The 24,064-nt window shown below is 50.1% G+C and overlaps 2 protein-coding genes across 10 annotated transcripts; both read right to left on the reverse strand.

Moving 5' to 3' along the window:
* Positions 1 to 729: 729 nt before the first annotated feature.
* LOC111932658 (dimethylaniline monooxygenase [N-oxide-forming] 4-like) lies at positions 730 to 8,254 on the reverse strand. Of its 4 annotated transcripts, XM_023931814.2 has the most exons (9): positions 6,757 to 8,254; positions 5,455 to 5,624; positions 4,988 to 5,176; positions 4,504 to 4,666; positions 3,988 to 4,133; positions 3,451 to 3,650; positions 2,911 to 3,263; positions 2,661 to 2,730; positions 730 to 1,467 (listed from the first exon to the last, which is right to left on the reverse strand). In XM_023931814.2, the coding sequence occupies exons 2-9, from the start codon at positions 5,584 to 5,586 to the stop codon at positions 1,080 to 1,082; spliced, it is 1,641 nt and encodes a 546-aa protein (XP_023787582.2). In that variant the 5' UTR covers positions 5,587 to 5,624; positions 6,757 to 8,254; the 3' UTR covers positions 730 to 1,079. The 4 variants fall into 4 exon arrangements, with proteins under 4 accessions (XP_023787582.2, XP_023787584.2, XP_023787583.2 ...); XM_023931816.2 differs by lacking the exon at positions 6,757 to 8,254 and having other exon boundaries at positions 5,455 to 6,169; XM_023931815.2 differs by lacking the exon at positions 6,757 to 8,254 and having other exon boundaries at positions 1,379 to 1,467; positions 2,661 to 2,765; positions 5,455 to 5,788.
* Positions 7,313 to 21,394, reverse strand: LOC111932660 (flavin containing dimethylaniline monoxygenase 1). Of its 6 annotated transcripts, XM_086842410.1 has the most exons (12): positions 20,789 to 20,983; positions 20,072 to 20,626; positions 19,485 to 19,640; positions 19,098 to 19,223; positions 12,513 to 12,684; positions 12,150 to 12,338; positions 11,904 to 12,066; positions 11,407 to 11,549; positions 10,897 to 11,096; positions 10,051 to 10,406; positions 9,415 to 9,487; positions 7,313 to 8,254 (listed from the first exon to the last, which is right to left on the reverse strand). In XM_086842410.1, exons 5-12 carry the CDS (start codon positions 12,657 to 12,659, stop codon positions 7,912 to 7,914), a joined length of 1,614 nt encoding a protein of 537 aa, XP_086698536.1. In that variant the 5' UTR covers positions 12,660 to 12,684; positions 19,098 to 19,223; positions 19,485 to 19,640; positions 20,072 to 20,626; positions 20,789 to 20,983; the 3' UTR covers positions 7,313 to 7,911. The 6 variants fall into 6 exon arrangements, with proteins under 6 accessions (XP_086698536.1, XP_086698539.1, XP_086698537.1 ...); XM_086842413.1 differs by adding an exon at positions 16,338 to 16,413 and having other exon boundaries at positions 19,485 to 21,040; XM_086842411.1 differs by having other exon boundaries at positions 19,485 to 20,626; positions 20,961 to 21,034.
* Between the last annotated feature and the right edge of the window lie 2,670 nt (positions 21,395 to 24,064).

Raw genomic sequence — 24,064 nt, forward strand, 5'->3', positions numbered from 1 at the left:
GCCGCAGTCGCGCGGGATCCCGGGGACAGGTGCGCCCCCTGGCGGCGCGGGGCGGAGGGCGGGGCCGCACGGACCCGGCCCCATCCCGGTTCTCATCCCGGTTCTCATCAGGGACCCATCCCGGCCCCATCCCGGTTCTCATCCGGTACCCATCCCGGTTCTCATCCGGTACCCATCCCGGCCATATCCCGGTTCTCATCCCGGCCCCATCCCGGTTCTCATCCGGGACCCATCCCGGTTCTCATCCCGGCCCCATCCCGGTTCTCATCCCGGCCCCATCCCAGTTCTCATCCCGTTTCTCATCCCGGCCCCATCCCGTCCATATCCCGGTTCTCATCCCGGCCCCATCCCGGTTCCCACCCCTGTTCCCATCGCTGTTCCCATCCCAGTTTCCATCCCGGCCATATCCCGGCCCCATCCTGGTTCCCATCCCAGCTCCATCTCAGTTTCCATCCTGGTTCCCATCCTGGAAATTCAGGGTTCCCTATAATCCTAAGGCTGCTTGAGCAATGGCAGGGTATGCTTGCTTGTTTGGATTCGTCACTGTATTTACAATTTACTATTCTGTATTAATATATTAATGTATATAACATTTCATATATATCTTATTTGTTGATATTTCTATCTAATATATAGATTAAATATATATATAGGGGCAAGATTCTCCCTTCTGCCACAGCTTGGGATCCACTTCACACCCTGATAATAAGCCCTTAATAAAGCCATCCATCACAAATCTGCGAGGTTTATTTGTGGCTCCCTCCTTCACATCCCAAAAGTTACCAGGCGCAGAAGTAGCTCTCGACAATTCACACTTCACAAAATCCCAAGGTGGTGTGGGTCTTGCCAAAATTTTAGGGAGCGTGGGGGGGAGGAAGGCTGGCCTCATGCTCAGCAGTTCATCCTGGAGTGGTTCAGGGTGAACATTCCTGTGACCTTTGGTGGAACAGCAGCAGGAGGAGGATGGACCCCAGCCAGCCCCAGGCTCCTGCTGGTGCCACCTCCAGCCCTCTGGCAGCGCCTGGCACAGCTTTGCACCGTCCCCACAACACCTGGCATTGCGGCTCTCTGGGTTTCTTCTACACCTGGGGACCTGCCCAGGGGCTCCAGCTTGGCTGGGGGTATTTAGAGAGGAGAAAACCTGCGGTGAGAGCTGCTGGCAGGGCCAGGAGGCACATCCAGCACCAGCTGGAGGAGCTGTTGGAGCTGTCATCCACCACCCGAGTTCTCAAGGGCTTCAGCGTGCGCTGCCACTGGGTCAGGATGGCAGCTCTGGCCCCGCTCCACCTGCCCCGTCCCACCAGCCGGTACTGGTAGGGTGAGCAGGGCCCAAAAAAGATGGCCAGGGCCAGCTGGGGGTCTGTCAGGAGCAGCCTCAACACGCTGGGCTTTACCCCAGCACATGCAGCGATTTCGTCCACGTAGCTGATAAAACTCATCTTCAGGTTCTCCCTCTCGGATGGATTCCTTCGATGAGACATAAGAAATAAAAGCCAGATGGCACCATCCTGTCTCAGCTCCCAGCTCCATGGGAAGCAAAAATCTCGGGCTCAGGTGAGCCCCAGTCTCTGGGGCTAAGCTCTCTCTTAGCCCCAAATAAAGCCAAAGGGCCTCTGTGGGGTCAGTCCCAGCAGTTCCCTGGGGCAGGGGATAAGCAGAAGCCTGTTTTGTCTCTGCAGCATAGTTGTGGCTTCAAAATCAGTTCTAACTTAACAGTAATGCCACAACTACCCCTGAAATGTCCTTCCCTGATGTTTAGATGTAGACTTCCAGAGATAAGAATGCCAAGGGGACTGGGAGAATCTGGGAAATGCAGAAAGCTTCCCATGCTGGCAGGGATTTTTCTGCTTTCATAACCTTAGAAAGACAAGTGCTGATCTGCTGCAGGAAAATTTGAGGCAGCCTCAAGTTTGTTGCCTTTGCACCTCAGGCTTCCATATTTCTGTGTAACAGCATCTTGGTGCAGTCATTGGGGCTCCTGGTCGTAATTCCTGTTTTATCACACCTTTTCCCCAGTGTCCCATGAGCCAGCCATGCCCTGCTGGCAGACCCAACCCAGCCTGCACCCCGAGGGCCCCTTGTGCTCCATCATCATCCATCCCACATCCTTGGGATGTCCTTGGGATGGACACATGTCCACCTCCTGTGAAATCCCAGTGCCAACAAGGCAGGCTGTTAGCTCCCACACACACACACCTGGTGGAATACTCACCTTGACCTGCCAAAAAGTGACACAAACTGTCCCCCCACCCGCCCTGCCCGGCTCCACTGGGGGCTCTGGGTGGAACCCAGCGGTCCCAGCTGGCTGGGTTTGGGAGGGAGAAGCCACGAGATGGCACCCTTAGTCTGGAGGAAAGCAAAACTCCCTCTTGACATGCTGGGAACAAGGACATGGCTTGGAGGCCTGGCAGAGGGGGATCTCCAGAGAAGAAGAGATAAAGGAGATGGGAAGAGAGGGAAGGGAAGCTGCAGGCCCTTCAGGTCTTGTCATAAACTGCTCCAGAGAAGCTTATGGTGCCTTGTTCCATAAAGGAGCCACGAGTGCATTTTCCCAGCTCACTGAGCAGGTCCCTTCCATGCCTGCCATCGAGCCCTCTCTTCCCCGAGGTTATCCTGGCACACAGCACCTGTCTCATCCCGACTGCAGGAGCATCACACACCTCTTGACTGGTGGCCTCCTCTTCACAACCTCAGCTGTCATCCTGCTGGGGGAAGGCAGCTTGTTCCAGCCTGAGAGCAGAGAGACCAGCAAGTTCCAGCAGCACCTTAAGAGGAAGTGTTCAGCCCTTTCCCAAACACCTTTCCCGAGGTGTGGAGCAGCAGGGATGCAGCTGGTGGACAGAGGCTGCCGTGCTGCTGATTCCCGTGGCCACCAAACCTCCCACCCAGAAGATCTCCCCCATCTCCTACCTGCAAAGACCCCTGTGACCCAGCGAGCCTGCATTTCTGACCCCACCATAATGGAGCCTGTCAGCTGGATCAAGCCAATGATGGCCAGCGTGGGCTTTTCCAGCTGGGGAGGGAAGACACGTTTGTAGAGGGAACGGTTGTCATCGATGGTGCTGCGAAGAGACTCCTCCAGGAAGGGGAATGTAAAGTTGTAGCCCGTGGCAAAGAGCACCACGTCGATGTTTTCTTCAGTTGTCCCATCTTCGAAAACAGCAGAGTTTTCAGTGAACTCCTTCACGTTTGGCTTCAGCACCACAGTCCCAGAGAGGAGGCAGAACGGCAGCTCTTCATTGATAATCATCTTAAATTTGGAGCTTGTGCAGTGGGGAAAAGAGGGAAGCAGTGTTAGCATCTGTGAGGGACCTCAGATGACTTCTTTTTTACAGTCAGAATTCCCCTCCAATTTGCTATTCCACAAATATCCCCCCCCAAACTGAAAATTAAGCATTTCATATTATAAAGACCCCCCGACCACCCAACAAAACAATCAGGGAAAAACACCTTTTGCTAGAAGCCAAGCCATAGTTTGTGTGGTTGAACCATGAATTGAACTTCCGAAACTTGATCCTCCTCATGAGGGCTGATGGCAGAAGGCAATCCAGGAGGTGGTTGAAGCGGGTGGTGCTGACCATGTCTAAGGGGAAGCCGTTCTCTGAGACCCGGCTGACGACCCACGTGTTGCTCCTGGTGCTGAGGAACACCTGGTGGGGGGAAAGGAAGGCCTCAGCCTCCTGCCCAGGCACCTTGTTGGCGTTGCCCTGAACGGCAAATCCCACCTCCTGCACTTGAGCCAACACTGAGTTAACCCAAGGGAAGGAGATGACATCCAGATGAACCAAACAGCTTGTGGTGGCTTTGATAAAGTCCCCAAAGCTGCTCAATCGCCACTCCTCAGGTGGCCCAAACTCCCCAGGAGCTGCAAAGCTCCTTCAACCGCCCTCAAGGAGAAGTGGAATTTATTGAGAAACACGAGGGCAAAGCTCCCTGTGGTGCCCAGTGGCTCTCACAGTCCCTGTCTGGACCACCATGGAGCTGTACCTTGGCAGCCACACGGCTCAGCTCCACCGCGAGGTCACCGCCGGTGTTGCCGATGCCGACGAGCAGGACCCGCTTTCCTCGGAAATCCTGCACATCTCTGTATTCCCAGCTGTGCATTCGCTGGCCTTTGAAGCGGCTTTCAATGCCTAGGCAGAGAGCAGGGAGCATCTCTTACTGCCAGATACATTTACCCACCCCAGTCTTGTGCCCAGATTCTCTGCAGCCCCCAACTCAACCCCCTCCCACCTTTGCTTCCAGCTGAGAAGCCCATGGAAGTCCCCTGCACCCCCTTGGCTCAATCTTGCTTTGCAAATCCCAATGGAAAAGCCTGGCTGCATCTTTTTTCTGTTTTCCCCCATTCCCTGGAATGTCCCCCCACCATTTCCCTGGGGTCAGGTCCTGCCTGCTGCAGTGCAGGGGTTCATGGAGCAGGCAGGCTTGCAGAGGAAAATGCAACCAGGGGACCTATGGGGGGGAAAACCCGAGGGGCAACCCCACAGCTGGGACAGGGCTCACCTGGGAAAGAAGCCAGTGGCAAGTGGGGCTCCTGGTAGTGGCCAATGCAAACCATGACGGCGTCGAAGATGTGGGACTCACGGACACCGTCAGCCTCAGTGACCACCTCCCACTGGCCTGAGGTGGTGAAATCTGGACGCTTTCTCACGCTGAGGACTGTTGTCTTGCACAGAAACCCACCAAAACAGCGGTCAGGGATCGCGCCGTGTTTCAGAGACGTGCCTGTGAAAGGCTGGGGCTGCGGGCTGTGTCCCTGGGGAGCTGTGTGTCACCCCTGAAGCTGTTAAATCCCACCCTGCACCTTTCCGCTGGTGACAGCAAGCCCTTGTTCGAGCAGCTTTATTTAAAACACTCCTAAAGGTTGCCTTCAGGACGTAAAAGGCGCGTGGGCCTTGCTGGCTGGCACCCGGCCTTGTCCCTTCCCACATGGAATCTGCAGCTACCCATGGCTCTTCTCCCCATGGGGTTTGGGGTCCCTGCTCACCTGGAAGCGTATGTGCCGCAGGAGGTCGAAGTGCCGGGCGTACATCCTGAAGTATTCCAGGATGAGGCTGTGGGGCAGGTAATTGGGAAAATCCTCGGGGAAGGGGAAGTCACTGAAGCAGGACATCTCCTTGGAGGTGTTGGTGATGACCGAGTGGTACACGCTGATTCTCCTGTTGTCTGTGGAGTCCTGTGTGAAGCCAGGGGTGACGTTTCCAGGTGTGCAGGGAAAGAATTTCTCCACATGAAGTACACGGGTATTTTTCTTCCTCGCATTTTGGTGCAAGGAACAAACCAGGACTAGCACCTGGCGACAATCATTTCTGCTCCCTCCATTTCCTTCTCCATCAGGAGAAGCCCCATCAGTGGGATAGGGACAGTCCCTGATGGCGTGGCCACACTTTCCTCTTTGCTGCAGTCAAAAAGCATCCAAGGAAAGGGATGGGGACAAACCCTGGAGGCACTGACCGTGTAGCGCCAGACGCCGCCGATGTCCTCGCTGCTCTCAAAGCAGGTGGGCTCCAGCCCCTCCTCCAGGCACCACTTGACAGAGGCCAAGCCCCCAGCCCCGGCCCCGATCACGGCCACACGCCGGACCATGCTGGCCTGCAACAGGTGACAGGCTGGTGTGAGAGCAGCTGGAAAAACAACAGCCCAGGGATCAGCAGAAACGCCTGCTGATCCCTGATTCTTCCCATCCCCAGCAAAACGCCCCATGTCTTCTCTGCCTGCTGATGTCCACGAAGGAAAACTGTCCTGGGAGAAAGCCACTCCTAGGTCAAGTGCTGTGCACAGATCCTGCTCATTGCCCTTCCTGCTGTGCTAAACCTCCCTCCTCCATGGGGAGGAAAAAAGAAGCGCCTTAAACCTCACTGTTTTGCTGCTGCTTCAATTTATTCCCTTTCCCAGCCCAGCCCAGGGTATGCAAAGAAGTTGCACAAAGCGATCCTCCCGAAATCTTTGTGAGAAACAACTCCAGCTAAGCTGGCTTGTTTTCAGGCTTTCCTTTTTAATTTCCCATTAAAGAGCAATCTCTTGAAAACAAAACGGGTTTGAAAAAAACAAAAAAGGGAAAAAAACCCCCCAAAGCAATGCCTGACTGAGCAGGATCATGGCACAGCCATTCAGAAGTTAGACAACTCCGTGAAAGCGCTGGGCTGGGATTACAGGATATACAAAAGGTAAGAAACCCTGGAAACGTTGGGTATAAATGGGAGGAACTTGAATCCAGGGTGTGTAAACTGAGCTACACCAGGCTTGACTAGGGAAGCAAATAAACTTGGTGAAAATGAACCCATGTGAACTTTGATTAGATAAGAAATTCTCCTACTTCAGAGTCTGCAGAAAGAGTAATTTATAACTTTTTCTATCAGTTTTGTGTCAAAAAGTAAGTTAACATAAATAGAAACTGGAGGAAACTGAAGAAAGACAGGGAAAAAATATGGGAGGGGCAAAAAAAACACTTTGGCATCCACAAGCCTGGCCTGAGCCACTCCTTGATCTGCAGAGACAGGGCAGGACATGCCCACAGTCGCCTGCCTCATTTCTGGAGCCTTCTTTGGCTTCAGGAAAGGGTAGGCAAGCTCAGGGTGCTGAAGCCACCCCACTTTTCCAGCACTGCTTGCAGATGGTTTCACCCCAGAGGGTCCCTGCAACACCCCTCTCCCCACCCCAGCAGCAAAGCCAAGCCAGCAGTGAATGCCAAAACCCCAGGGAGCTGTCTGCCCACTTTTAAACCCTAAACCCATCCAAGAGAAGAGAGGAGCAAACCTTGCAGGACAGCACTGCACCTTCGCTGCTCAGCCCTCGGCCAAACTTCCCTTCAGCTTCTCTCTCCGTTGTCTGGCAGGGAAGGGTGAAGTCCAGGCACCTCGCCACGGCTCTTGCACCACTGACCTTTACACCTTCATTCCCCTGCCCTGTGGACTTAAATGCACTGGAAGAAAGTTCTCAACCTCCCTGTGGCAGTGCTAAGTAAAAATTCAAAGATAATCCCAAATGGAACATGCTTGCAAGGATTTCCACGCTGTAACTCGCCGTTGCTCCAGCCCAGGCAGCAGCTTGGGGTATCCCCCTTTGTGGTGCCTGTGCTGGCTCATGTTCCCTTGGCATCCCCAGGAGATCAGCAGAGCATCTCCCTTTGCCAGCAGACAGTGTGGATGTGGGGCATGGTGCACCGTGCAGCCTCATTTCGGGGAGTCAGGCAAAGCCCTGAGAGCCCCATCCTTGTGAGCTGCCTGCAGCAATTGGTGGCACAGCCCCAGCTCGGACATGGGCTCTCCCCCACAGCTCTTCCCACACACACAAGGACGGGACAGCACACTCCTGCCAAAGACACTGAGATTTTATTCATTCCAAGTCTCTCCATGCACAAAAAAAAAGCCTCAGGATTGTCCAGTCGTGGGGCATGCAGGGGAGCAAAACCAGGAGCGCTCAGCCCCACAGGCTCAAGTGTGACAAACCTCCCAGCACCAATTCAAGATGCACCAGTTCAACCCCAGCTGGGATTTTTGGGGTCACAGTGTTTGGAGAAAGGGACAGCCTGAGCTGTGCATGCAGCCCAGATAATTCCAGGGTGCTTTTGCTCCTGTGACACACCACCACTTTTGCTGGTCTTGTCCTCACTGCATCCTGTCTTGTGTGATCCAGGCCATCAATACCTGCTCCTGGCAGCAGGCAGGGGAGCAGAGGAGCAACAGACACTTGGGCAAGGCTGCCATCCCTGGCTAATGAGGTCTGCAGAGCTGTGCTTGGGGCTGAGCTGGAGCAGAGGGAGTTTTATGCTGAGGGCTGCAGAGTAAATTTTGTTGCCATCTCCTGAAATCCTTTTCCCCAGTCCCGTGGCACACTGTCTGACCTAACATCCCTCAGGACAACAACAAAACACAAAAGCCAAACAAACAACAAACAACCACGCTCTAAAAGCTATTGGAAACCAAAAATCACAGCAGCCAGGAGCAGAAGGAATCCCACCACAGCCAGGAGAGAAGGGAAAGAGCTGGAGGAGCCAGCAGGAACTCGTGTTCTTGTGGGCTTTAGGACGCGGTCCCACTGGGTAAGGATGGCCTGCCGTGCCCCCTGCCAGCGCCCAGGACCCCTCAGGCGGTACTGGTAGGGGGAACAGGGGCCAAAAAAGATGGTGAGGGCCAGCCAAGGGTCTGTGCAGAGCAGCCCCAGCACGCTGGGCTTGGCACCGATGAGGGAGGCCAGAGTGTCCAGGTAGACCAGCCACTCGGTTTTGAGGACTTCGTCAAAGGTCAGACCAAACCTGAATGAGTGGGAGAAGAAAAAGAGGCAAGGAGAAAGATGGGTGTCAGCAGGGCTTAGAGGAACTGGGGTGGAGGTCCTCTGCATCCTTGTAATTGCATCTGGAATGCAGCTGAGCTCTTTTTAGGCAAGGACTGGATGTACATGAAGTACCTGAGACTGTCTGGACATGACACAGCACCTGTGAAGTGAGGCTGGCTCACATCAATCTTTCGCTTCCTCATTCACCAGTTGTACCTGTTCCCCCCCTTCCCCTTGGTGAGTATTTGTTAACAGACTTTGGCAAACCGGTTTTGTGTCTTTTTCAAAACAGCAACAACAAAAAACAATCCTTCAAACCCAAATCCCTTGGCTTTTTTTCAGAAAAGTCACGTGCAGCACGAGAAAGGTGGCACCCTTTAGTATCCCTCACGTTCATTTCCACTAAATAGTGTGAGAATACATGGTGACTTGAAGAATTGCTTCCAGCTCACCTTCTCTGCAGAATTCACAGCTTCATGTCCCACCTTCAGAGGTCAGAAAAAGCCCATATCCATTTAGCCTTGCATTGTACAGAAGTTGCTCTGTGCAATTCTGTATTTCACTCTTCTACACCTTTTCTCCTATAGCTATTTAAGTGAACCACGGGTTTATACGTCACCTGGTTTCCTGGGATTGGCTCATTCATTCCCTAATCCTTTTCAGCCTTTTGCCTGCCTGTGAACCACACACCAGTGTGCTCAGACACCTGTTCACAGTGACTCAGGTCTCCAAGCTGAAAGATTAGACAATCTGACTGCACACCTCGTTGGTTGTGGGTTGGCTTTTTCACCCCCTAGCTGAATTACTTTGCATTTATTACCATTAATTTCTCTGCCATTTTCTCTCTCAATCCCTGGGGATGCTGGTGTTCTTCCCCAATTCCCAAGCAGGCTTTAGCCTTGAGTACCCTGAATTAATTTCTTCCTGTCACCAACAGGCAAAATATCAGTGTTGAATCAAAGGTTACACTGGCTCTTTGCAAGTGAGTAAAGGGGAAGCTGGATCTGGGAATTCTCTCCCCTCCTCTGCCATGTGTGCAGGGAACAGGCACAGAGTGAGAGCCCTTGTGCAGCTGCCCCAAAAACTCCAGGGATTTTTCAAGCCACCAAAAAGCCTTTGGGGCTCTAGGGAATGACTTACCACTGGACTTTGTTTTGCTTCTTCTCATTTACTTCCTTCTCCATGACAGACTGGGCAGGCAACTGACACAAGCCTGGAAGAGAAAGGAGAGCATCCCACCAGGTTTAACTCATCTGGGGGAACTGTGAACTCATTCAGTGATACAAAATGTGGGAATACCTTCCCTGAGAGGGCAGGAAAGTCTCATTGCTGGCAATTTATTCAGCAGTGGCAATCCTGCCAGAAATTATTCCAAATTCACCCACACCTTTTCCTGCTCTTACACGTGTGCTGTCAGGGCACAGGCAGGTGTTGTGGGGTCAGATGAACTGTGCAAGCCCCAGAGAGGATCATCCCAATGAGAAACCCCAGAGCTTCTCACCTCTGTGGAGCAGTCCTGACCCAGCCCTCCAAGAGGCTATCCTATTATTAAAAACCCCAAACAAAACACCTTTTGGTAGGTTTCTTCCCTCACTCATGTTGCTGTAGTTTAGCTGAAGTGAAATAATTTGGAAAGCCTGAGCCTTGAAAATGCTCCCTTGTCTGCTCTGAACTTCTTAGCTCTGGGATCTCCCTGGCTGGAGGGACAAAATGTGTCCAGCCTGAGCTGCATTTTGGGGCTCACATTTGAGGGAGAGCTCACATTTGCTCCCCTACCTTTGAAGACACGGCTCACCCAGCGTGCCTGCATCTCTACTATGGGCATGATGCCTCCTAAGGAATTAATCAGCCCAAGGACAGCCAGGGTGGGCTTCTCCAGGTGGGTTGGGAACACGTATTTGTAGAGGGAGGCGTGCTTGTTTTCCACCCTGACGACGGATTCTTCCAGGAAGGGGAAGGAGACCATGTAGCCCGTGCAGAAGACAACAATATCGATGGGCTCCTCCTCAGGGCAGTTGTGGAAAAGGACTGAGTTGTCCTTGAACTCCTTCACGCCCGGCTTGATGGTGATCCTGCCTGTCAGGATGTAGCTTGGGAGGTCGTCGTTCAGCACGGGCTCACGCACCGGCCATCTGCGGAGAGCCGGGGGCTCTGAGAGTGGGACACCACAAAGGAGCCCTGCTGGTCCCCTGCTCCTCCTCCCCCCAGCCCCAGCAGCTCAAACCTCCCTGTGTCATTTTCTGTGGGCAAACAGCCCTGCCCCACACCTCCAAATGTGTCACCAATGTCACCCTGTCCCACAGTGCAAGAGAGTCACAGACATCTCCTGCCGCCTTATTCCCTTCACTCAGTTGCTCTTCAAATCATCTCTTTCCAGAACTGATCCATGCTTTAAGCCTTCCTTCTCTTTAGCCAGAGACCCTCACAAGGAAAACTCCTCTGGGCTTTCCTGGGCTTTTCCAGCATGCCCAATCTTCCATGGCTTAAGGGAGCTACAGCTTATTTTCTCCTCCCTGCTGGAGATCACCCCAGTCTGGGCATTGCTTGATGCTGCTTGTTGAATATCTTCCCCTGCCCACACCACAAGCCCATCAGCATGGGATGGGAGCCACCAAGAATTACCTCTTCTCTGGCTGAAGGCCATAGTTTTCGTGGTTGAACCGCTGGTTTGCCTTGTGATTGATCAACCACCATGCAAGGGGTCCGGGGAGGTTGGTCTTGATCAGGCTCATGAAGCGAGTGTTTAAAACCATATCCCACGGGTAGCCGTGATCAAACACACGGCCAAACAGCCAGGCTCCTCGGGTGGTGCTAATGCTCACCTGGGAGAGAAGGAGCAATGGCTCAGGAGATGAATTTGCTGCTTTTCCTTTATAAAGAACCTCGGAGGGGCACGGCACAGACAGCCGTGCAATAGCAAAGCAGTGACAGCACCTTTAAGACCTCCTGGCTGCTGGTGATGGAGGTGAAACAGGGGACAAGAAGAAAACCAGCTGGCTTTCAAGGTAGGTTTTTGACCAAAAAAATTCAGGCTCAGAAAGATTACTTGTACACCGTGTCCCTGTGATGACAGCACGCTGCTGTCCCCAGTGTCCCTCTCCCCACAACCCTGGGGTGGCAGGGTGGTGGCACCTTGGCAGCCACACGACTGGCCTCCACTGCGATGTCCACTCCCGAGTTGCCCATGCCCACCACGAGGACACGCTTGCCCTGGAACACATCAGGATGCTTGTACTGCTGGCTGTGGAAGTACTGCCCTCGGAACCTCTCGATGCCTCGGGGGAAAAGAGAAACTGAGCTTTGAAGTACTTGAGCATTTGTGGATTTTGTTGGGTGAACTGGTGTAAAAAAAAAAAAAGAAATAACCCCAGTCCAGATGGCAAGAGCACGGAAATGCAAGCTCTGGCCACCAGAGACTTGGGGAGGTCCAATCCTCCATCCCATGCACACAGAATTGATGCTTCCTTCCAAAATGGGGTCTCAGAGACAAAGCCACCAAAGCTCGAGAAAATATTGCTGGTTTGGAAAGCAGAAGCAAGAAAAGAAAGAGAGGATTTCCCCCGAATAACCCCTAAACCTTCTCTCCCCAGCCCCTGAAGCAGGTAACCACAGGCAGCCCTATACCATACCAGGAAAACACTGCAGGGGCAGGGACGGCTCCGAGAAATTGCCGGTGCAAACCATAACAGCATCGAAGACGTCCGATGTCTGCTTCCCACCCGCCTCCGTGACCACGTTCCACTGGCCCGTGGTGGCAAAGTCGGGGCGCTTACGGATGCTGACAACGGTGGTCTGGAGCGTGGGGGCGAAGCGAAGTCAGCATGTCACCCAGCTCGGGCAGGGGAGCAGGGCAGAGCGGGGTACCCATGGCTCACCCCAAACCTGATGCGCTCCCGCAGGCCGAAGCGCTCGGCGTAGCGCCGCAGGTAGTCCAGGAGCAGGGCGTTGGGCAGGAACACCGGGAAGTGCTCAGGGAAGGGGAAGTCGGAGAAGGCAGACATCTCCTTGGAAGTGTTGCTGATGACTGATGGATAAAGGCTTGGACGGCCGGCCTCGATGTGTTCCTGCCATGGCAGCCCGGGCTGCATCAGCCTGTGCCCGGGCTGGGTGCTGTCCCCCCGGCCTCAGGGAGCGCAGCTCAGCACCCAGCAAGCTCTCACAGCTCTTCCACACCTGCTAAACCATCCCCTAACCCTGCCCAGCTGCCCAGGGCAGGAAGACAGGCCCCCCGTGCTCACCGTGTAGCGCCACAGCCCCCCGATGTCCTGGCTCTGCTCGAAGCAGGTGGGCTCCAGCCCCTCGTCCAGGCAGCACTTGGTGGCTGCCAGCCCGGTGATACCCGCGCCCACCACGGCCACTCTCATCCCTGTGCCCTCTGCTGGCATCCCAGGCTGGGAACGGGGCTTCAACCTGGGAGAAACCCCACAGATGGTCATCCCACACTCAGGGGGCAGCTCCTGGCACGCCCTCTGTGGGGAATTTCTCTATGTGCTACCCCCAAATGTCATAATGTCATTCCAATTTACCATTTCATGCTGCTGCTGCAATCTGTGGTTTAACCCCAGGGCTGGAGGGAGCACCCTGCTCAGTTATTAATTCACTATTAAGGAATAGTGACCAAAGATGTCACTATGGGTGGTACCAACTCCTCTAGCCTGAGAAGAGCTTTCAGCTTCCACCAGACACAGAGGATGGTGTATTCATCAGGAAAAAGATAAAAAAAAAAATTCATTCCAATTTATTTTGGGCTCTTCATTTACAAGTAAGATTAAATGTCTTAAATAATTTTTTTTTTTTATTTTTTTCCCCTTTATTTTAATAATCTCTCCACTTTTACAGTGCTGTTTTCAAACCCCTGCAGCTGCCCTGGAAAGTGGCCTTGAAAGTATGTAGTTCAGCCACAATCCACTGCCAGTTTTTATTTATAAACTGGGTTAAAACTATCCTGCAAATATTTGTATTTGATCTTTGGCTATCTGCCCCTCTCAGGAGGAAAAAAAATAAATAAAAATTCACAGGGACTATTCAATTTCTGCATTTCTGACAGGGTCCTGTCCCTGATCCCCAGAGAAGATCATGCTGACTTTGACATGGCCACTGAGGCTGGCAGAGAGGCTGCAGGCTTGGCACACCTTGGATTGAGGATGATTTTGTGCCTCTTGCAGGGCTGAAAGCAGCTCCACCCCAGGGTTTGAAAGGCAACAGCCCCTGGGTTGACATCCAGCCCTACAAAACTCCCAGTGGGGATGATGGATCCTGATTCTCGGTAGTGCCAAATAAAGGGATAATAAAAAATACAAAAATAAAATAAATTAAAAAATAAAAATACCAAGGGATGATGGCTAGTCTCTGTGGCTTGGGCTGGACAATTCCAGAGCCAGAACCCCCTCCACAGCTGTCCTGGGGGTGCTGCTGCAATCTGTGGTTTAACCCCAGGGCTGGAGGGAGCACCCTGCTCAATTGAGTTATTAATTCTCTATTAAGGAATAATGACTAAGGATGTCACTGTGGGTGGTACCAGCTCCTCTGGCCTGAGAAGAACTTTCAGCTTCCACCAGACACAGAGGATGGTACATTCATCAGGAAAAAGATTTAAAAAGAAATAAATTCTTCAGTTAAAAAATGGGGTTGGACATAATATTTTCTAAAACCTATCAGATTCTCCAGAACTATTTCAACTTTCAGTCATAAAGCAACACCTAATGAATACTCTGCTTTTCCAGGCTGGAATACAAGCTGGGTTTTTTCCTTTGTAAATGAAGAAAGCACTAGCAATCAGCTTCTCACTGTTACCTGTTTTGGGAGAGGCTTTTTTTTTTGCAAGGTGGGAACTAAGTTTATCACAAACACCTCACAGCTACATTTGCTATTTGATTCCCTACCTTCCTGCAGAGAAGCTACAAAAAACACCCCAAAATACCAATTCTGCCACGCTTTTGTGTGACAGGCTGTTCCTGCCACACTTTCCACACTACCCCAGCAAGCAGCCAAACTCAGAAGTGCCCAGGAGTGGGGCAGGGAGGGAAGGAAAAGCTTTTCAGCCCTCTGGGAGCGCTTACCTCCAGCCCCAGCTGCCTGTGCACTGTGTCACCTCCGCTGTGGGAAGGGAGGGCTCCTCTCACTGTGGATTTATGGGTGAGGTGTGGAGCTTGGCAGGGGTGGGGAGGGCAGGCAGCCCCCACCATGGCACAGGAATTGCACAACTCGCTGTGGGAGGAGTGGCTGGAGTGTCCAGTGAGCTGGGCAGCCCAGCTGCTGATCCCTGGAGGGGTGGCAGGGAGTGGAGAGCTCCAGCTGTGCCAGGGAACAATCCAGCTGTGCCAGGGCACGCTCCAGCTGTGGGATGTTTGCACTTGCCCCATGATTACTTTGGCAAGAAGAGGCTTAAGCTGCAGACAAACAGCAGGGGATTGTCAGGACTTTGCAGCCAAGGAGGAGAGAGTTGGGTCAGTGGCCACGCTGTGCCATCAGCCATGCCAGCAGGGCTGGTGCTGGGCAACTGAGAGAGCATGAAATGGCCACAAAAGCAAGGTCCCAGGCACAACGAAAGTGGAACTGTTGGCTGAAACATCAATGCAGGCTGTAGAGCCCATCCAGGTACCTCCCAGGAAGAAATGATCATGGAAACAAAAGGGGTAAGGGTGGCTTTGCCCCCAGATATTCAATTCATTTAGGGAATAAAAAGTATGGAAATGCTTTTTATTATACTGGAAAAATATGAAATCCCTGAAAATTAATCCAGCTGGACATGGAGAATGTAGAAGCCATGGAGAGACAGCTAATAGAGGACTTTAGGAAAACCAGAAAAGGACAAATGTATTTGTGCCATGGGTGTGACAGGAAAACTCACAGAATGAGAGCAGGGGATACAGTCAAAGCTGCCAACCCCATCAGGGCCTCACCTTGTCACTGATAAAGACACTCCCAGGGCAATTTATCCCTGGATAAATTTATCCCAAAATATCAAACCCCCAGATTTGATCCAGCCCTTTTAGCAGTTTGAATAACCAAAGAATCCACAAGGGATGAGGAGAAAAACCCATCCAAGGTCTGCAGAACAGAGGGTGGAAAATAAAGCATCCAACAGAGATTTCTGCTCCGGCCCTGTATTTTGATTTGCAGAGGCTGAAGGGACATGTTTGCCAAAAAAAAATTGGGCAACAAGGTTTGCACCTCTTTGCCAGTGTTGGGATTTGGACAAATCCCAGCTCTCCCTCAGACTGAACCCTTCTCCAGGTGCACAGGACCTTGCTCATGCAAAGATTCTCACCAGCACTCAGCAAAAAAAGAGTCAGGAATCCACTAAGCAAATATCATGTTCTTTACAGGCTTCTGCATTTTTTTGGGTTCCCCAGCAGGCATTCAGGTGACCTGCGCTTAGAGGGATACAATGGCAATGTTCCAGGAGTGGTGTTAGTGCTTTTAGGAGGGCACTTCAGGGAAGCTTTCTAAAAGAACAAGTTGTTTTTGGCAAAGATGAGCTGCTGGTATAGGAACAGGACCAGGTGCCTTTGGTGCAGCTGCTGCCAGCAAGGCTGGCCCTGATTCTGGTGAGGAATCCTGTTCAGAGGTGCAGAGCTAGATGCACTGAGAGATAGCATGGGAGTAAAGGGTAGAAATACCTCCAAAGCCTCAACAATCTGCCTTAGGGCTGTGGTGTTCCCTTCCACACATACCACCGGCCAGGATCTGGGCCAAGTGTGCAGAACAAAGTGCTAGAGGAGATGGAGATGAGATAGCAGGGAGGCAATTACTGTAATTATGCACACTCATGCCCAGGGCACTGAAAAGTCCTTGTCAGAAAACATTTCTTGTTCCTTTACCCACCTCTGCTGCTGGCAGGGCAGCCCTGGCACACCTTTGGAAGAGCCAGGACCAGTGAATATCCGGCTGTGGATGAGGATGAGAACCAGGAATGGAACATTCATGTGCCTGCCCACTGGTCAGCCCCTTGTCCTACTGTGGCACAAGCCTGGGCTCTGCAATAGCCTTTTTAATCCTTAAAGGAGAAGGAAAGAGAAACTAAAAACATCCCTTTAGTCTGAATCAGATGGCAAACTCACCATCCTTGCAAAACGCTGGCACCAGCTTCACAATTTCTGTTTAAAATAACATTTTAGAGCAAGGAGGGGCAAATCTCTGCACAAAAAAAAAAAAAAAAAAAAAAGGTCTCAGCACAGCTGTTTTTTTCTAGGTTTTTGCTGTTTTCTAGGTTCGTGTCAGCAGCTTCTGGCACGTGCCATGCTGGAGGGGGAAAAGAAAAAGGAAAACTAAAGTGGAGTTTCTCGTTGAGCCAGTCTCCAAGCCAGGCAGGGGACTCAGAACCGGGCAGCTGATGGGATGTGAGGTTTGGGATCCTCAGTGAAACACTTCATTTTCCCCTTTTCAATGTTATCACTGCCTCCCCTCACTGCCCAGGGGCTTTTATTGACCTTGCTGCCCCAAAGGTGGCTGCTGCCTCCTGCAGAGCTGCAGGATAAGGCCATCCACAAAGTCAGTGAAGAAGGCTGCAAGCAGCTGTTGGTGGAAAAATATATTTCCCTCCCTCCATTTCCTAGAGCCTGGATTTTGATTTTGATTTTTTTGTTAAAAAAAGCTTTTCCTTCACCTCCAATGCCAAAAGGCATTTTCCTGCTCAAAACCAAAGAAAGCCCCTCCCTAAGCAGGCTGTTGTCCTGTTTGCTATTCCCAGCACCTGGAGGATAATCCCAGTGACAAACACTGGCAGGACACTTCTGTTCCTGTTTAAACTGAGCTAGAAATGTTCAATATCTTGAACTCTTCCCATAACCTCTCAAAAGATGCCACTTCTAAGGAGCTCTGAAGGATGTACTGGAGCAGACATGGGCTGTGGAATTTACTTGTTACACAAAGAGGTCTCTGCATGGAGAGCACAAGTGTTTTACTCCAACATTCTTGGCAAAATTTAATCTGATTTATTAAGTCACCATGCATTCCAGGTATGTAACCTGTGGAATTTCTCAAGAGAAGGCTGCTGCTGTTGTTAAACCTGTCGTGTTGATAAATCCTGCGGAGCTGCAGTTTTTAACTTCTCCGGTTTGGAGTTTTTAAAATGCACATTTTCTGTCTTCTTCCCAACCCCAATGGACATTTACAACCTCCCTTTACCCCCACATCCAAGGGGATAAACACACAGGTTCCCTGGGAGATGCCACCAAAGGACACAGAGCACCAGGAAGGATCTCAGACCCTTCTCAACTCTTCTGAGCCATTCCTTGGTGTTGAGAGGTCTGTGCCTGCCATTTCACAGGCAGCAAAGCACAACCACTGCAGAGACTGGCAGGGCAAACAGGATTTATGGTGAAGGGAACTCCTAAGCAAAATAATCCGAAGGAGGAGCTGTCTGGAGAGCACTTGGAGAAGGTGATGCCTTAAGTTTTAAGTTTTTCTGGTCTGCTTTGGTGTGCAGCTTTATATTAAGGGTTACTAGGATCTTTTCACAGGGTGGTAGAGACAAAAACAATCCTATTCCAGCTGGGGACTCAAGGACAATCTCTTCAAACTTCAGGCCCAAAGCTTAAACAACATAAAAAAGAGGAGGGCGGGCAAGCGAGCAAGGAGGATGAAACTTCATGATTTGAGGCTATTAATTAGACATTTGACTTCTGGATGCAAATGGCCCAAAACCTATAAAAATGTGAGATCTCATGACCAAGCCCTCTTTTTCTTCCATCTTGGAGCCGTCTAGGCAGAGCCACCAGTGTGGCTTTTGAAGGCCTCTCAATAAATATTCACTTTATTCCTCCTCTGTCCAGCCTCTGCTCCAGCTTCTCAAGGCATGCACAGCCTGACCAGAACTCGCCTTCCTACCCCCACCAGGTGAAGTCATCCATCAGCCTTTGAGTGCTTTCAAAAATTCCACTCAGTGCAGCAAGCCCCATAAATCTTGACTGAGCTGCCAGACCAGGCACTTTGAATGCTTCCAATTCCTGCTGCCTCTCCAAGAGCTTCTCCAGCCGAGCTGTTGCCTGTGGCTGGGCATTCCCAGCACAGGGACACGGCAGGACTCCTAATTCAGGCAGAGATATGCTCCTGCACCACCCCAGCCTCACACCTGGGAGCACTTTTATGCATTTATTCCCTAAAATTAGGGGTTTGAGGAGGACAAACCCCCAACACTGAGCAAGGCGCTGCTCTCAGGCCCCTCAGTGGTGCCTGGCAGAGGAGCCACTGTGGAGCTGCAGTAGCTCTCATCAGCTGGCAGACCTTCCACCTCCAACAGCTTCACCAGTCCCCAGCAGACAGGATGGGAAAGGACCTCAGGGATGATCCATCTTCTCCAAATGCAGCTCCAGCTGGCCTGGACCACCTCATTCCCTTCACCTCTTCTAAAAACTTCTGGTTGTGGAGACTCCCATACAACTCCAGGCTTGCTTTTGGTGAAGATTTCTTTTCTCTCCACATCCAAGCCAGGCTGATTTGGGGATAATTGAGAGCATTTTGCAGCCTCACCCCTCCCTCAGTTCATTAATCAGTTCAAATGAGAACTGATTAATGGGCTAGAGGAGCTCAGACTGTCTCATGCCTTGGATTTCCAGTTGATCTGAGAAGCTGCTGAGCACCCACAGGTGATCCTGGATTCCTGGGGATGCTCAGCACCACTGAAAATGAACCCTGCTGCTGGCTCCTGATTGTAACCTGGAGGAGGAATTCTACAAAATGAATGATTTATCAGAAAATATCACCCCAGCAGGATGCACAGCGTGAGAGCAGGCCTGCTCCTGGGCCTGGAATGGGGATAGGAAAAGTCATCCCAGGGCAGAGGGAGGAGAGTAAAGGTGCAGGAAGAGTTAATAATTCACCTGGATTGACACAGATGTCAAGCAGTTGAAATAGGAAAAGGTCATGGACCGCTTGAGTTGTCATTTCCCAGCTGCAGTTTTCCTCCAAGGAGATAAAACTGCATTTTGGATGTTCTTCTCTCCTCTCTAAGAAAGAGAAAAAAAGGGGAGAAGAACTTCAGGTGTGGGAAGGCAGAGAAAAGAAGTTAAGGTGGTCAAATATCCCCAGAGAGAGAGAAAAATAAAATCAAAGGCTTCAACATTCCTAAAGGCAATAGAGGTAATTCTCCTCAACATCTACAAACTTTTGATGGAATTTTTGCCTCATGCTAAAAGAAAACAAGAAGAGAAGGCTTCCCAGCATCCAAAAGAGCGTGAACAGTTGGGAAAAAGCACGGGAAGTCTCACCTACAAAATCCTGCCATCTTCCAGCTTGGAGCTGACTCAGAGCCGTGGCAGGGCTGAGGCTGGAGGTGACTCCCTGAAATGCTCAGAGGGTGCCAAAACAGGACAGGGAGAATCCTGCTGGGGATGATGCCTTGGAGGGGCCACCTAGAACAGAGGCTGGACAAGATTAAGAGAATAAAAGTGGGTGTTTATTGAAGGCCTTGGGCAGTCAAAACCTCTGAGGGGCTACACCCAAAATGACAATTTTCAAATTTCAGACAATTCTAAGTTTGGTCCATTTGCATATCAGGGGTTAAACCTCCAATTACAGCTTCAGGTAATGAAGTAATTTACCCCCAGTTTGCTCCCCCATAATTCACTTTTGTTTATACTTTTCAGGGCCTGAGGCAGTGAGGTGTCCTTGAGTTTCAGGCCTGGAGGGATTGTTTTGTCTGAATAAAATGGGAAGACAGGAACTACCAGGCTAAGGAGCTTTAGAGTTATACACAAAGCAGTGCAGGATCTGAAAAATATAAAAGCTAAAATCCTGAGGCATCAAGGCCATTCCCAGCCTTCCCACCAGCAGCAAAGCAGAGAGGAAAACCCACTTTTGATCCTTTTTCTGCCTGCAGAGGCTCTCTGAGGCAGGAGCTGGAGGGATGCTGGGCAGCAGTAGCTCACCCACGTGCTGGGCTGTGACACAACAGCTGCTTCCCCAAGGAGCAAACAGCTGGAAATGGATTCCCTGCTGTACCCCGAAGGAATAAACCTCAGCACAGCGCCTTGAGCGGGGAGCTGAGCTCCCAACTCATCTGCCAGGGATGAGCCAAACTGGCCAGAGGCACCACTGGCCCAGCTGGGAGCACTGGGACTCGGTGCCCCACAGCTCCCATGGGGCCAGGGATCATCCTCTCCTCCTTCATCCCTCGGGCTCCGCTCGGCCCTTTGATGTGCAGCTGCATTGTTCCAGCATCTCTGAAGTCTGAAATGAGAAACACCCAGTGTGGAGGCTGGGCAGAGCCCTCAGAGGCTGGGCAGAGCCCTCAGCGCTGCCAGCAGAGCCCCCAGAGCCCTCAGAGGCCGGGCAGAGCCCCCAGAGGTGCCGGCAGAGCCCCCAGAGGTACCGGCAGAGCCCTCAGAGGTGCCGGCAGAGCCCTCAGAGGCTGGGCAGAGCCCTCAGAGGCTGGGCAGAGCCCCCAGAGGTGCCGGCAGAGCCCCCAGAGGTGCCGGCAGAGCCCTCAGAGCCCTCAGAGGTGCCGGCAGAGCCCTCAGAGCCCTCAGAGGTGCCAGCAGAGCTCTCGGAGCCCTCAGAGGCTGGGCAGAGCCCCCAGAGGTGCCGGCAGAGCCCCCAGAGGTGCCGGCAGAGCCCTCAGAGCCCTCAGAGGTGCCGGCAGAGCCCTCAGAGCCCTCAGAGGCTGGGCAGAGCCCCCAGAGGTGCCGGCAGAGCCCTCAGAAGCTGGGCAGAGCCCCCAGAGGTGCCGGCAGAACCCCCAGAGCCCTCAGAGGTGCCGGCAGAGCCCTCAGAGGTGCCGGCAGAGCCCTCAGAGCTCTCAGAGGTGCCAGCAGAGCCCTCAGAGCTGCCAGCAGCACCACGGCAGCCAAGGCTGGTCGGGGGGGCAATAAATCCACAGCTGGAACAGCACAAAGCGAGGCACAAGAACATTACCCTGGCGTTGGCTCTGCTCTAATTGCATCCCCAGCCAGCTCTTGTTTTTCTTGAGCGCAGCTAAAGGTCCATATTTCATTTGCTTTTCCACACCCTTCTCCCCTGTTTTTGTTTGTGAGCGAAATCCTTCCAAGGAAGGCCTGCAGGATTGCTCCCAATAGGTTTGGGGTTGATGGATGGAGCGCCCCAAGGGGAAGCTAAGGCCTTGTGATAGGGAAGAAAATGTTTCATTGTCTCTTCATCCTCTTTAAGCTTCCATCTGCCCTGGAAGTTGGTTTTTGCCGTTCCCTGGGGAGCTGCTCCAACCCACAGAGGAGAGAGGAGCTCTGAGGGCATCACTCACCCCACAAGGACAAACCAAACAAAAACCCCACCTTGCCTCTTGTGAAATCTCTGTTACACACATCCCACTGCATCCATCTCAAAAACATCTCTCCCCTGAACCTTCTGTCCCTTCACTGCCACCCAGCCTTGGAGCTTGGTGTCCTGCAGACCTCCAGGCCGTTTCCACTCCTCTGGGATCTGTCCTTAGGGGCAGAGCCTCTCTCTGTCTTCCCTCATTTATTTTTTTCCCCCCCTTTTTCCTGCTGTTTTCCAGAGGTGCTGCCTGGATTGAGGCAGGAGCAGCAGAAATTGCTGGGAACCTCTCAGAAGCCACAGCCACCCTGTCACAGCACAAGCAGCTTGAAGGCACCTGAAGGCTTTCGGCATTCCACACAAAATAACCTTTTCCTCGGGCACAAAGGTGGCTTGGGCTCTGCTCCCAAATATAGGAAACTGTACCAAAAGTCACTCTCCCTTCAATAATTCCCTTCAATATTCAATAATATTGAATATTCCTTCAATAATTCAATAATAAATAATTAATTAAATAATGGGTTGCTTCTCCAACCCATGCCCTGCCAGTGATGCCTTAGGATTTTATATTTTATATTTTTCATTTTATAAATATTTTATATTTTCATTATATTTTATTTTAAATATATAAATAAATATAAATATATTAAGAAATATATTATTAATAAATAAACCAATAAATAAATATAATAATCACTAATAATAAATAGATATAATAAAAATAAATCTATTTTATTTATATTTTTTACAAATATTTTATATTTTATATTTTTCATATATTTGTAGTCCTGTGATTCTTTAGTGTCTAACTCTAAACTCCACATACAGTGCTGGCTACTGGCTTCCCATTTTGGTCAGACACTGCAATTCCTCTCCAGGCCTGGGAATCAAGGACACCTCACTGCCTCAGGCCCTGAGAAATGTAAACAAAAGTGAGCTGGGGAGAACAAACTTGGGGTAAATGACTTCATTATCCGCAGGTGGAATTGGAAGATTAACCCCTGATACGTAAATGGACCCAACTTATAGAAGTGTGAAAACCCATGAGCTGTCATCTGTTTTTTTTTGAGTGTAGCCCCTGGGGGGGCTTCATCTGCCCTAAATGCACCTGAAAGCCCTTCAATAAGAATAACAGCTTTTTATTCCCTTAATTTTGGCTGGCCTCTGTGCTTAGGAAAGCCCAAAAAAAGACATCAGCAGGATTTTGTCAGTGTCCTCCCCAGGGAAAGGGCTGTCCTCTGTCAGCCAAGTCTTGCTGAGGTCCCAGGCTGGGATTTCAAGGTTTGACCTGTTTATCTATACAAGGAACAGACACAGCCTTTGGTCAGCAGCAGCTCAAGTTTTGATGATGGGCTCTGGACACCTCCAGTGCTTTCCTGGCTGCTTCCTCTGAACACAAAATCCAGCCAGGTCCTCACACTCTGGGGGAAAAGCTGTTAAAAAGGAGCATCATCTTTACACTAGGGATTTCTGGCCTATTTGCCGAGTGTAAAGGGGAAAAAAAGTTACACCTTAAAAAAATAAAACAACCCCTAAAAGTTCATCTCGAGCTCCCTCTTGTGACTCCTGTATCCAGGCTGCTCTAATCTGGGTTTGGATGAAACTATCCTACTGTCACTGGGGAATCTTTATAGCTGCCACTCATATATTAGATATATGAGTGGCAGCTATATCTAAGCTGTATGCTATTAAGCTATATCTAATATATTAGAATTAACACACAATTAAAGCAAAATATGCCCAAATGCTTAAACGGGCATTGACATCACCCACATGATCCAGTTTGTGCCAAGAAACCTGGGAGAGGTGAAATATTTCTGCCTTTCCCATTCAGAGCCCAGATTTTATCACACAAAAGCACACCTTGTATTGGAGTTCTCACATCCACACTCTCATTTCAGCTGGCTCTGTCCTGTCAGGGTGTTAAGTCCCTGCTGGCCCAGGGAAGGCAGCCCAGAACCCACCACACATTTTATTAGATTGCTTTCTCCAGGTTGTATTTGGTTGTGTACCCCTTAACTCTGTGAACTGCATTTATATACATATATCTATATATATAAAAAGATATATATATATATATAAAGATATATATAAATAAAAATATATATAAATTATATATTATACCTATAAAATTTATATATTAATATATGATACATTAAATAAAACAAAGAAATAAATTTGTAAATTAATAAATTATACAGAAATTTATTATAAATAATTAGTAGATTTAATAGAATAAATTTTATAAATTCTAATTTAAATTGGGATATTATCTATATCTATAATATTATATATATAATATAATATAATATAATATAATATAATATAATATAATATAATATAATATAATATAATATAAATTATTTATATATTATAATATATTTATATTATTTATATATTATATATTTATATTATATATTTTTATATATTATTATATAATATATCTATATCTATATCTATAATATTGAGATATTATCTATATATAAAAATATATAAAAATAAATTTTAAACTATAAAAAATATGCAACAGATATAAAAATATATATAAAATATTAGAAATGTATATAAAATATAAATA

This window comes from Cyanistes caeruleus, chromosome 9 (assembly GCF_971803275.1).
Source record: "Cyanistes caeruleus chromosome 9, bCyaCae1.hap1.1, whole genome shotgun sequence".
NCBI lineage: Eukaryota > Metazoa > Chordata > Aves > Passeriformes > Paridae > Cyanistes > Cyanistes caeruleus.